Source organism: Odocoileus virginianus, chromosome 7, assembly GCF_023699985.2.
Source record: "Odocoileus virginianus isolate 20LAN1187 ecotype Illinois chromosome 7, Ovbor_1.2, whole genome shotgun sequence".
NCBI classification, from domain to species: Eukaryota; Metazoa; Chordata; class Mammalia; order Artiodactyla; family Cervidae; genus Odocoileus; species Odocoileus virginianus.
The window spans coordinates 60,123,832-60,137,693 of record NC_069680.1 but is presented as its reverse complement, the minus strand read 5'-3'; the positions used below and the strand labels follow the sequence as shown (position 1 = coordinate 60,137,693).

General features: G+C 38.3%; 1 protein-coding gene across 1 annotated transcript in view; it reads left to right on the top strand.

Annotated features, from left to right (window-relative positions):
* Nucleotides 1-13,595, top strand: part of PPA1 (inorganic pyrophosphatase 1) — a 31,600-nt gene extending 18,005 nt beyond the window's left edge. The window contains exons 7-11 of the mRNA XM_020877416.2: nt 6,628-6,755; nt 7,158-7,243; nt 11,416-11,485; nt 12,499-12,541; nt 13,250-13,595. Coding sequence (XP_020733075.1) covers nt 6,628-6,755; nt 7,158-7,243; nt 11,416-11,485; nt 12,499-12,541; nt 13,250-13,281 — 359 coding nt within the window. The 3' untranslated portion in view covers nt 13,282-13,595. The remainder of the gene's footprint in view (nt 1-6,627; nt 6,756-7,157; nt 7,244-11,415; nt 11,486-12,498; nt 12,542-13,249) is intronic.
* The last annotated feature ends 267 nt before the right edge of the window (nt 13,596-13,862 follow it).

The following is a 13,862-nucleotide window of genomic DNA, read 5'->3' as shown; positions in this document are numbered from 1 at the left end:
TGAGTTATATACTGTAGTGTGGATATATATCACATTTTGTTTATCCATTCATTTGTTGATGGACATTTGGGTTCTTTTTGGTTATTAGTAATAACATTGCTGCTATGAACATTCCTGTATAAGTTTTTGTGTGGACATGTATCTTTAATCCTCTTGGGTGAGCAAGCTCTGGGAGTTGGTGATGGACAGGGAAGCCTGGCACGCTGCAGTCTACGGGGTCACAGTCAAACACAACTGAGCGACCTAACTGACTGACTGGCTGTATGTAGCTAGGAGTGGAGTTTCTGAGTGAAATGGTAACTCTTAATTTTTAGCCCCTTGATAGTGATTTAGTTGCTAAGTCGAGTCCAGCTCTTGCAACCACATGGACTGTAGCCCACCAGGCATCTCTGTCCATGGAAGTCTCCTGGCAAGAATTCCGGGGTGGGCTCCATTTCCTTCTTCTGGATCTTCCCAACCCAGGGATTAAACTGGGGTCTCCTGCATTGTGGGCGGACTGTTTATCAACTGAGCTACCAGGGAAGTCCCATGTTTTGCCCCTTGAGGAACTGCCAGATTTTTTCCAAAGCAGCTGCACCATCTTACCCTGAGAGGGTTCCAATTTTTCTACTTCCTTGCCAGCACTAGTTATTTATCTTTTTAAAGTATAGCCATTCTAATGGGGTGTATCATCACATTTTTGAGCTATAAGAGTACTTATATGTTTTGGATACTAGACCTTTATCAGCTATATATGATTTGTCTGTATTTTCTTCCATTTTGTGGATTTGTCCTTTTGTTTTCTTAATGGTGTCCTTTGAAGTACTCATAGTTTTCATTTTGATGTAGTCTATTTTTTCTTTTATTGCTTGTGCTTTTGGTATCATATTTAAGAAACCATTGCCTAACCCAGAGTCACAGAGTTGTTTCCTTCTAAGAATTTTATAAATTTAGCTCTTACATTATTCCTTTCTGCTGTTGTTTTTACCTTTTAGAGTACCACCTCATATATATTTAAATATGTGCATATTTGCATATATATATAAACTCATTTAAAAAAGACTCAACACCAACATTTAATAGTGCAATGGGAAAAAAAGATGGAGACTGACTTTTTCTTTCAGACAGTTCTGTATTATTTAAATTGTATACATTGAGAGTGCATTCCTTCATTTAGTCCTGATCCTGTTGATCACTGTGTCCATTTTCACATGTGCTATTTACATAAGAGTTCAGTTCAGTTGCTCAGTCGTGTCTGACTCTTTGTGACTCCACCCCAGCACGCCAGGCCTCCCTGTCCATCACCAGCACCTGGAGTTTACTCAAGCTCATGCCCACTGAGTTGGTGATGCCATCCAACCATCTCATCCTCTGTCGTCCCCTTCTCCTCCTGCCCCCAATCTTTCCCGGCATCAGGGTCTTTTCCAGTGAGTCAGCTCTACGCATCAGATGGCCAAAGTACTGGAATTTTAGCTTCAGCATCAGTCCTTCCAATTAATCTTCAGGACTGATCTCCTTTACGATGGACTGGTTGGATCTCCTTGCAGTCCAAGGGACTCTCAAGAGTCTTCTCCAACACCACAGTTTAAAAGCATCAATTCTTTGGTGCTCAGCTTTCTTTATAGTCTAACTCTCACATCCATACATGACTACTGGAAAAACCATAGCCTTGACTAGACGGACCTTTGTTGACAAAGTAATGTCTCTGTTTTTTAATAAGCTCTCTAGGTTGGTCATAGCTTTTCTTCCAAGGAGCAAGCATCTTTTAATTTCATGGCTGCAATCACCATCTGCAGTGATTTTGGAGCCCAAAAAACTAAAGTCTGCTACTGTTTCCACTGTTTCCCCATCTATTTGCCATGATGTGATGGGACTGGATGCCATGATCTTAGTTTTCTGAATGTTGAGCTTTAAGCCAACTTTTTCGCTCTCCTCTTTCACTTTCATCAAGAGGCTCTTTAGTTCTTCTTCACTTTCTGCCTCAAGGGTGTTGTCATCTGCATATCTGAGGTTATTGAAATTTCTCCTGGCAATCTTGATTCAAGCTTGTGCTTCTTCCAGCCCAGCGTTTCTCATGATATACTCTGCATATAAGTTAAATAAGCAGGGTGACAATATACAGCGTTGACATGCTCCTTTTCCTATCTGAAACCAATCTGTTGTTCCATGTCCAGTTCTAACTGTTGCTTCCTGACCTGCATACATAGTTCACAGGAGGCAGGTCAGGTGGTCTGGTATTCCCATCTCTTTCAGAGTTTTCCACAGTTTATTGTGATCCATACAGTCAAAGACTTTGGCATAGTCAATAAAGCAGAAATAGATGTTTTCCTGGAAGTCTCTTGCTTTTTCGATGATCCAGCGGATGTTGGCAATTTGATCTCTGTTCCTCTGCCTTTTCTAAAACCAGCTTGAACATCTGGAAGTTATTGTTGAAGCCTGTCTTGGAGAATTTTGAGCATTACTTTACTCAATTGTGTGATGAGTGCAGTTGTGCTGTAGCATTCTTTGGCATTGCCTTTTTTAGGATTGGAATGAAAACTGACGTTTTCCAGTCCTGTGGCCACTGCTGAGTTTTCCAAATTTGCTGGCATATTGAGTGCAGCCTGTTAACAGCATGATCTTTTAGGATTTGAAATAGCTCAACTGGAATTTATCACCTCCATTAGCTTTGTTTGTAGTGATGCTTTCTAAGTCCCACTTGACTTCACATTCCAGGATGTCTGGCTCTAGGTGAGTGATCACACCATCGTGATTATCTGGGTTGTGAAGATCTTTTTTGTACAGTTCTTCTGTGTATTCTTACCACCTCTTCTTAACATCTTCTGCTTCTGTTAGGTCCCTAAGATTTCTGTCCTTTATTGAGCCCATCTTCACATGAAATGTTCCCTTGGTATCTCTAATTTTCTTGAAGAGATCTCTAGTCTTCCCCATTCTATTGTTTTCCTCTATTTCTTTGCATTGATCACTGAGGAAGGCTTTCTTATCTCTCCTTGCTATTCTTTGGAACTCTGCATTCAAATGGGTATATCTTTCCTTTTCTCCTTTGCTTTTTGCTTCTCTTCTTTTCCTAGCTATTTGTAAGGCCTCTTCAGACAGCAATTTTGATTTTGCATGTCTTTTCCTTGAGGATGGTCTTGATTCCTGTCTCCTGTACAATGTCACAATCCTCCATCCATAGTTCATCAGGCACTCTGTCTATCAGATCTAGTCCCTTAAATCTATTTCTCACTGCCACTGTATAGTCATAAGGGATTTGATTTAGATCATACCTGAGTGGTCTAGTGGTTTTCCCCACTTTCTTCAGTTTCAGTCTGAATTTTGCAGTAAGGAGTTCATGATCTGAGTCACAGTCAGCTCCCAGTCTTGTTTTTGCTAACTGTATAGAGCTTCTCCATCTTTGGCTGCAAAGAATATAATCAGTTTGATTTCGGTGTTGACCATCTGGTGATGTCCATGTGTAGAGTCATCTCTTGTGTTGTTAGAAGAGGGTGTTTGCTAGGACCAGTGTGTTCTCTTGGCAAAACTCTATTAGCCTTTGCTCTGCTTCATTCTGTACTCCAAGGCCAAATTTGCCTGTTAACCCAGGTGTTTCTTGACTTCCTACTTTTGCATTTCAGTCCCCTATAATGAAAAGGACATAGTTTTTCAGGTGTTAGTTCTGGAAGGTCTTGTAGGTCTTCATAGAACTGTTCAACTTCAGCTTCTTCAGCATTACTGCTCTGGGCATAGACTTGGATTACTGTGATACTGAATGGTTTGCCTTGGAGACAAACATCGATCATTCTGTCGTTTTTGAGATTGCATCCAAGTACTGCATTTTGGACTCTCTTGTTGACTATGATAGCGCCTCCATTTCTTCTAAGGGATTCTTGCCCATAGTAGTAGATATAATGGTCATCTAAGTTAAATTCACCCATTCCAGTCCATCTTAGTTCACTGATTCCTAAAATGTTGACGTTCACTGTTGCCATCTCCAATTTGACCACTTCCAATTTGCCTTGATTCATGGACCTAACATTCCAGGTTCCTATGCAATATTGCTCTTTACAGCATCGAACCTTGCTTCTGTCACCAGTCCCATCCACAACGGGGTGGTGTTTTTGCTTTGGCTCCATCCCTTCATTCTTTCTGGAGTTACTTCTCCACTGATCTCCAGTAGCATATTGGGCACTTACCGACTTGGGGAGTTCATCTTTCAGTATCTTATCTTTTTGCCTTTTCATACTGTTCATGGGGTTCTCAAGGCAAGAATACTGAAGTGGTTTGCCATTCCCTTCTCCAGTGGACCACGTTCTGTCAGACCATGACCCGTCTGTCTTAGGTGGCCCCACACGGCATGGCTTAGTTTCATTGAGTTAGACAAGGTGTCTTGCTGGGACTTCTCCTTAGCCCTTGGACGTGGGGTATCTCCTCACAGCCGCTTCAGTGCCTACTGTCTTACTTGGGTTTCTCTGAACTTGGACGTGGGGTATCTCTACACGGGTATCTCTGGATGGCTGGCCCCGTGGTGCAAGCAATATATAGCTTCCCTTAAATGTCAGTGTAAGGCAGTGTCCGTCATCTGTTATAACTGGGAGAGAATTAAGTAGAGAGAGCACTTGACAAGCCACCACTTTGGGAGGAATATAGAGCCAAGGGGAGGACGGCCTACCCACTAAGGCGACCGGGTTGGCCATGTTGATCCTCTTTGACGTTGTGGGGCCCACGATGGCCAGCCACCCGCCTGCTGCAGTTGTGGGCATCAGGAAAGGGAACATTTCTTGCTGCTCATGGTTGTGGGCTGATTAGAGGCTGAACCCAAGCAACAGCACAGAATTGATACATAAAGTACAACATGAGGAACAAAAATTGAGGTTTTCCCTACTTTTTTTTTTTTCCCTTGGGTCTAGTGTCCAGGGTTCCCTAGTCTGGGTCCAGCATACCTTTCAATGTCTGGTTCAAAAAAAGTCAAACAGTTCATCAGTTCTTACATTTTATTGCTTACTATGATAGAATACAGAAATATGTTAGATCTTTGTCTTTAGTTTTTGGCAAAGAATGAAATCCCTTGGAATTTCCTGAATGATGAGTGTGTCTTTTATTCACAGTGAGCCCCTTTCATTACACCTAAGTTTGTGCTAATAAGGTGACTTAAGGTGGGGCCCCTAGCTAGCCTCAGACAGGCTCAGTCAACAGAAAAACTGAATGATTAAAGGGTGGGAACTTTTAGCCCTAACCACTGACCCCTGGGACTGGGAAGGGAGGCTCCATGAGAAGTCTGGAATCATGAGATGTGGAGCACTTCTGAGGTGGTGAGCACACTGCAGTGCTGGGAGAGTGGCATGCCTCCCTCCGCCCCGCAGAGGACATGGGAACTACACCCTGCATCCCCCCACACTGGGTCCTATGCATCTGTTCCATTGGACTGTTCCTGAGTTGTATCCTTGATACTAAACCAGTAAACATAAGCTCAGTGTTTTCTTGAGTTTTATGAGTCTTTCTGGCAAATCATCAAACCCAAGGAGAGAGTTACAGGAAACTGATTTATAGCAAGTGGTCATGGCTGGGAATTTGCCACCAACATCTGAGGTGGGATCACTCTTGTGGAACTGAGCCCTCTAACTGTGGGACCTGACTCCATTAGTCAGTGTCATTATTGAACTGAATTGTCAGACTTGCATTTGGTGCCTAAAGAATAGAATTGGATGGGAAATTTGTTGGAAGACAACATATACTTGCATTTTGGATTTCTGCATTTTCAAACTATTTCTGTATCAGATGATACCTTCTATGTGAATTATAAGTTCCTTGAAATTTATCAGTGTTTAAACATTTCCCAGTCCACTTTGTAAACTTTCCCTACTTTAAGTGGTACCCTGATAATAAAATGCATGATTTTCTTTAACTATATACATTATAAATTGGGCTTAAGCCAAGTTTATATTATAGAAATATAAATAAGCTGTTGTTGAACGTATTCCTCCTTCCAATTACAATTTTCCTGATGGATTTTTTTTGTACTTGTATCTTCTATTGTTTGCATGGAAAAGCAGTTTGGTCATTTAAACTTGAGTTTGATGGCATTGAGGCTCAGCATTGATAATGGCTATACAGAAACTTAGTATCTTTTATCCTTCTCTTTGGAGAAGGGAATGGCAACTCACTCCAGTGTTCTTGCCTGGAGAATCCCATGGACAGAGGAGCCTGGAGGACTACAGTTCATAGAGTTGCAAAGAGTTGGACATGACTGAACAACTGAAACACACATCCTTCTCTTAGGGCTTCCCAGGTGATTCAGTGGTAAAGAATCTGCCTGCATTGCAGGAGATGCAGGTTTGAGCCCTGGGAAGTTACACACGCTTGCCAAACTATTCTCTCATGCAGCCCCCAGTCATCCAGTCATTTCTCCCCCCTCTTATTTAATAGGAATTATTGTGGTACTGATTGTTCTCTTAGTACTTAATGTCAGAGCTATTCTAAGACACTAGATGATTTTCTTTTAATGTGTATATATGTTCTCTTCTCAAAAAGATATTAGTTCTAACATTATTTGAACTTTTTTGACAATCCAACCTATAGCTCTTCAAAGTACTTGCTATTTTTATTGAATGCATAAATAATTACATATACATCTTGCAATCTGAGAAGAGATTCTTATTCTCTTCTTAGATATTAATGATGTCAAGCGGCTGAAACCTGGCTACCTGGAAGCTACTGTGGATTGGTTTAGGAGGTACAAGGTTCCAGATGGAAAACCTGAGAATGAGTTTGCTTTCAATGCAGAATTTAAAGATAAGGTAAGGTGTCGCTCAGACCTGTAGCTTTAGGCCTATCTGTATTGAGACATAATTTAACCATATTTTTACCATTTAAAGACTATATGACCATAAAATAGATGTTTAAAGACACAAGACAGGCTTTATGTTGATTTGTCCATTTAAATGGTTTTCTTCCATTTTTGATAGAAGGAAATGATTCAAAAGAGATGAAGCTATCATGCTTTGGTAAAATGTTGATAATAAGAAAAGAACAGGGATGCTCCCTGGTGGTCCAGTGGTTAAGATTCTGTGTTCACTGCAAGTACCATGGGTTCTAGCCCTGGTTGGGGAACTAATTCCACACGCCATGCACCATGCCCAAAATTAGAAAAGGAAAGAACTTGTTTCTATTATTCTAATGAATATCTCTTTAAATTTTAGAACTTTGCCATTGACATTATTGAAAGCACTCATGACTACTGGAGAGCATTAGTGACTAAGAAAACTGATGGAAAAGGAATCAGCTGGTAAGCATTAACTCTTTTCTCCATGTTTAACACACAAAGCAGACTTGCTTACTCCAGATACATTAATAACCTTAACATATTGTACCGTTACCTTCACTTAGGAAAGAGATAACTGGTTTTATCAGTACTTAAGTCAATAGGAAGTGTAGACTGAAAGAAAAACCACACAACGTAAAGGTTGTGAGTTACAATTTATTTGAGGATTATAGCCCAGGAGACAGCCTCTCAGATAGCCCTAAAGAGATGTAAGGGAGAAGCCAAGAGAGATATAAACATTTTTTTTTTTAAGCTGGGAAAACATGTAGTCAAGCATAAAAAGATGACTGCTAATCATAAAGAAGTGGCATCTCAAGTTAATGATTTCAGTGCTTTTCTATGTATGAGAAGAGGCAAGAATCTGGGGTCATTTGAAATTTTTTCTTAGAAATTCATGTTAACTATCTAGGAGCCAGTATACTCAAATCTATCCTGTTCTTCTCCATCCTGAATTCCCCTCAGGGCACACTGTCAGCAGGTAACTATAGTGGCTAGTGGCTTGATCCTTGTAGAACTGGAATATAGCAGACAACATTTTTTTCTTTGCAGAAAGTTAAAAAAAAAAATGCCACAAAGATACTCTGAATAAGTACAAACTAAAATTATAAAGGGCAGTGAGATCAGAGCTTTGTAAGGGTAACTAGGGAAAACTACCTAGCATCAGGGTGCTCAGAATGGGTTGAATGCAAGGGTTGGTATTCTCTGATGTAAATATGTAGGATTATCACAACTAAACCAGGATCTACCATGCACACTGAATTAACTACTACTACTACTTCTACGGAGAAGGAAATGGCAACCCACTCCAGTGTTCTTGCCTGGAGAATCCCAGGGATGGGAAAGCCTGGTGGGCTGCCGTCTATGGGGTCGCACAGAGTCGGACACGACTGAAGCGACTTAGCAGCAGCAGCAGCAACTACTTCTACTGCTAATAACAATAACTAATACTGATTGAGCAGTTAATATTTGCCAAGCATGCAACAGAGATACGGGGAGATTAAACTTAACCAAGGTCATACCACAGTTAAGTGTTTTGGAGTGAGGACTCGCATCCAAGTCTGTGTGGCCCCAGCTTATTTTTAGTATAATATACTCCCTCCTTTAAAAGATTATAAGAGAATGGCCACCATTACCACTTAACTAGTGTTGTTCTGAAAATACTAGCTGATGAAGTAAATAGGAGAAAGAAATAAGATGCAGGAGTACTGGAAAAGGGGGAAGCAAATTGTTGCAGATGATGTGACTGTGTACCCAGAAAACCCTAGAAAAAAGAATTCCATAAGGTAGATGATTACAGAATGAGTATATATGCACATTGCTAGCTTTGTTTATGAACATAACAGAAACTATAATGGAGGAAAAGATCCCATGTAGAATAGTATTTAAGGAAAAAAAGTATAAATAAGAAATATGAAGGACCCAGAAGAAGAAAACTTTAAAACTCTATAGAGAAATATAAAAGATGTTAAATGTAAAGGTATCATATATTCATGAATAACATTCAGTTTCATCTAGGAAAAAAACCTGCATGTCAGAATAGTGAGAGAAATCCTGAAAAAAAAACAAGGGTAGTGGTGGTGAGGTTTGCACCAACTGCCTATTTAAGAAGAAGATGAGGATAGATCTTTATCTTGCCCTTTACATTCCTTTCTTCCTCCAGATATGCACACTGGCAGCCACCCTCATGCTGTGGCTGCTTTTCATTTCTGAAAGGTGCTGTACCAGACAGGTGTCCTCAAGTGCCTTGTACAAACAGCCCAGCACCAACCAGTGTTCTTAGCCCCAGCTACTTTATACCCACATGTTAGTTGGCGCTGGCTGCCAGCATGAGTTTGCAGCTCTTATGTCAGGGTTTAATTCCAGACAGATAAATTGTAATGTGAGAAAATTCTAGAAAAAGACTAGGTGAATTTAATTCATTAGCTTGTAGTAGGGAAGACCTTTCTAAACAGCAGACAGACTCAAAATCCAGAAAAGAAAGATTTACTTACGATCTTTTAATGTATCAGGAGGCAGTTCTTTCCCAGTTTTTCTTAACAACTGACAAAGGACTAAATTTCTTAATTTATAAATAACCTACTCAAATTGATAAGAAGAAGGAATACTAATGGAGAGAAAAAGATAAAGTAAGTTTACATATAGGAAGATGTGCAGCCTCACTTTATAATTTGAAATGCAGCTCAGAAAGGTAGTGTTATCCTTCAATAGATCTGCATATGTAGTTGTGAGAGCTTGAATGGGTATAGCCTTTGTGAGGGCAGTTTGACAGTAGTCAGGTCCTAGTTTTTTGTGTGTCTTTTTTTTTTAATTGGAGGATAATTGCTTTACAGTGTTGTGTTAGTTTCTGCTGTATAACATGTAAATCAGCCATTAATCTCAAAATTTTAAATTCTTGTATTTCTTTGTAGCACTACTACTAGGAATGTATCCTATAGATATAGTCCTGAAAGATGTATGTACAAGGATGTTCATTGCAGTGTCATTTATAATATCAAAAAAGTTAGAAACAACCAAATTTTAATGATTAAGCAATTCATAGAACAGTATATGGCACATTATTCTCTATATGTTGATATGGAATGATGTCCAAAATATATTAAAATGAGAAAAGCAAAGTCCATAGCAGTATACTTATCATAGTGTGATCCCATTTATGCAAGGTAAGATATACATACACATCCCTGCATCTGTTTATATTATAAATTTCTTTTCTGGAGGGAGAAAAGAACTATAGGAGATTCCCAGGAATCTTCTGTAAGTTGGGATAATGTCTTGTAAAATAAAAACATCTGTCTCTCCACACACAAAAGAAAAACTGAGCACACACACCTTTGTATGAAAATGTCCAATCATGAGACTTTGCTTTTAATAACTTCTCTATTTTGTAGTATCCTATTATTTCTATGGAAATGGCCTTAGTGCATGTTAAGTAACAGGTAGCTGAATATTTTTTCTTTTTCATAGAATATTTTTGATCATAACTACATAATAGTATATAATAATTCAATATGAAGGAAATTTTGCATCATAGTTAACCAAAAAAAGTTTTTAAAAAATCACTTTAATCTCAGTTTTTCCATAGATACTCTTAGTAACATGCAGTTTTCTCTTTTTAGAGTCCTTTTTAAGTATATTTTCAAAAACAATCATATTGTATGTATAATATATGGGCTTCCCAGGTGGCACAGTGGTAAAGAATCCATCCACCTGCTAATGTAGGAGACACAGGAGATTAGGTTCGATCCCTGGGTCGGGAAGATCCCCTGGAGTAGGAAATGGCAGCCTACTCCAGTATTCTTGCAGGGATAATCCCATGGACAGAAGAGCTTGGTGGGCTATAGTCCATGGGGTCCTAAAGAGTAAGACAGAATTGAGCGACTAAGCATATGCACATATATAATATATACATTTTGTTTTGTGGTTTAGAAAAGTTAACACTACCAGCATTTGTTATGTCATTATATATATAATATTTTATAAATATCCCATCTGTATATTGTTCTGCCTGATGGATAAATCATTTTTAATCATCTCTGTTTTTGGACATTTTGGTTACTTCCAGTTTTTCAATCTTATCAATAGTGAAATCATGTATATTGAACATCTTTGTACATAATTATTTAAATCTGAGTTTGGAGAGGTGGAATTTGTTTATCAAAGTGTATGTACTTTCTAAAAGGTTTTGGACACAATTTTTTTTTGGTGGCAGTTTTTAAATTTTTTTTCTTTTTTTATTTTGTTGTGGACATTTTACCAGACTATTTTTCAGGAATATTGAACCAGGTGTTGCTCCTGCCAGGTGTCAACACTGATAGAAACCAAATTTTTGTTTTTTTTTTCATTTTATCTAATTGTAAAAACTAGGCTTCTCATTTTAATTTGCATTTCTTAGTGCTTTCAAAGAAAGCACTCAATCACAGATTTTAAAATCTGAACTTGTTAAAGTATTTGAGTAAAATCTATCTTAAGAATAACTGTATCTTGCCAAAATAATCAGAATGTTTAATATAGGTGAGAAATCTTTCAATGATGCCAAACTTGAATCTCACCTGACCTACCAGCTTCAACTTGTTATTTTAAACACCAGTTTTAATGAGAGAAGTTTGTTAGTGTGACACTTTCCCTTTGTGTAACAGCATGAACACCACGGTGTCTGAGAGCCCCTTCCAGTGTGATCCTGATGCTGCCAAAGCCATTGTGGACGCTGTAAGTAAAGGCTTCCTGGAAAAAAAACACACGCGGTGGCCAAAAAATATGGTGTTGAATGGGGAGGGAAAGTACGTTCAGTAAGTATTTGAGGGTGTCCTGTACGTCTGTTATGGTGTGAGGTCTTGAAATTACAAACCATAAATTCAAGTAGACATTGGCCTGAGGGAAACCTGAGGAGAATCCTAGTCAACCCTAACATGGGCAGATAGCAAGGTAGGACAGTTTGTAAGACTCAAAATGACTCTAGAATGTTCTAAATAACCCAAGTGCCTGGGTACTTATCATAAGCCATTTTTCACAAGAGTACCAATGGGAACTTACTTGGCTTGGTCATAGCAAAGATGGAGAAAGTCATCAAATTTCAGGTACCATTCCAAGAGTGGTTTGTAGTCCTAGAGAGACTTTTCATGTGAGGTAATAAATCATCCATCAAAGAAATAATCTAATTTTGATTAACCTAAAGACTGAAACTTGTTTAAAATTATTCTCATTTATAATATTAGACAAGAAAAACAAAAGAAAATGAGGTCTGACTTTACTGACTTGTAAACAAGGTAGTACAAGAGAAAAAGACAGTTTAATGATGAAGCCAGTACCTTTAGATTTATTTTTATTTTTGTATAAATTTTGACAAAGTTGAGATAAATTAGAAGGGAAAAGCCATTGGTTAACAACCATTACTTTTCAATAAGAATATTATGCCTACATTTTATATATATGTATGTATGTATAAAGTATATATATACATGTTTTTTAATTATTTCAAAAAAAATTTTTATTAATTATTCTCCTATGTGTCATTAAAAGCCAAGAGGTTTTGAATTTGTTAGCATTTCTTAGCAGTAAAGCAAGCTTTGCATTATTCCCATCTGGTGTAAATTATTTTTAGAACTTAAAATTTGAGATAGTTGTCTTTTGTTCACATTCCTTTTGATCTTTCTGTCAATATACTTTTTTTAGCTTATTCTTTTTCTGGAATTAGGCTAATATATTTTAATACTGTATTTTAGTTACCACCACCATGTGAATCTGCCTGCACAATACCAACAGATGGTAAGATCTATATTCTAGTAAAATTACATTAAACATTGTGCATTTGTGTGGGAAATTACATGTATATCTATAGATACATCTTACATACCACATACATACAGAGAAAGAGGAGAATGGGGAGAAGCAGCATGCTCAGTGTTTTGAGGCATATGTGGGAAAAAGATGGCTGTATGTACCACCTTTAGTGCCGCCCCCAGTCATGACCCACTGTTCTCTGAGTTCCTGGTAGATGCCTCGTGGAGGCTGGAGCAGGCTGGGCTCTGCATCCCTGTCTGGCCATAGGCTGATTCACCCAGAAAACAATTCTTTCCATCTTTAGATATTAGAATTCTCTGTAAGGTTCTTCTGGTGAGAATTGCCTGTAGGATCAGCCATCAAGAGTAAGGATGTTTAGTTGCTCAGTCATATCCGACCCTGCGACCCCATGGACTGTAGCCCACCAGTCTCCTCTGTCCATGGGATTTCCCAAGCAAGAATACTGGAGTGGGTTGCCATTTCCTTCTCCACAAGAGTAAGGAAGCCCCAAACAAAACACTGATAAGTTACCTGTTTTGGTAGTTTAGTGAAGCTGTGCATGTATGTAGATTTGTTTTAATATAGTCCATAACAGGATATATTAAAGCAAGTATATTATTCACTGTTATATGTTGGGTGTAATTTTGATTCCTAACAGGGATTCTAATTTGTTTATCTTTTTCCTGACTACAGTGGATAAGTGGTTCCATCACCAGAAAAACTAAGGAAATTTCTCTGGAATACAAGCTGATACGGCTGCATCCTGCTTGTCGGAAAGTGTTAGATGTCAAAGTAGTAGCTTTTCCAGGCTTTAAATTTATAGAACTAATCCGTCAGATTCTGCTGTCACCAATCCAATATATTCATATGTTATCCATTTAAGAGCATTTGTCATGTCAACTAAAGTAACTTTTAGTTCCTGCTTAAATATCAAGGCGGTTGTAGTTTGGAAGTCATCTGTGGCTGAGTATGCAAGATAAGTACATATTGGATGTATATGTTTGCCATGGGTTAGGAAATAAAAATTATTTTGTTTCAACTTGGTTTATGATATTTTTATTTTAATCTGAAGCCTAACACTACCAAGCAAGCTTGGGTGCTGTTTGGTATTTGTTTTCTATGACTGATCTTATAATTCAGTTTTATTAGACTAAAAACTAACTTTATTTTTTTAGGCACCTGAAAATGAAATCGCTTATATTTACAGTAGTTCTTGATACTCTGCTCTTACCTAATTCCTATCGTCCCATTGTGAACCATCAGTCAAAATAGTTATGTGATTAAATTTGTGACTTTGGAGCTCTGC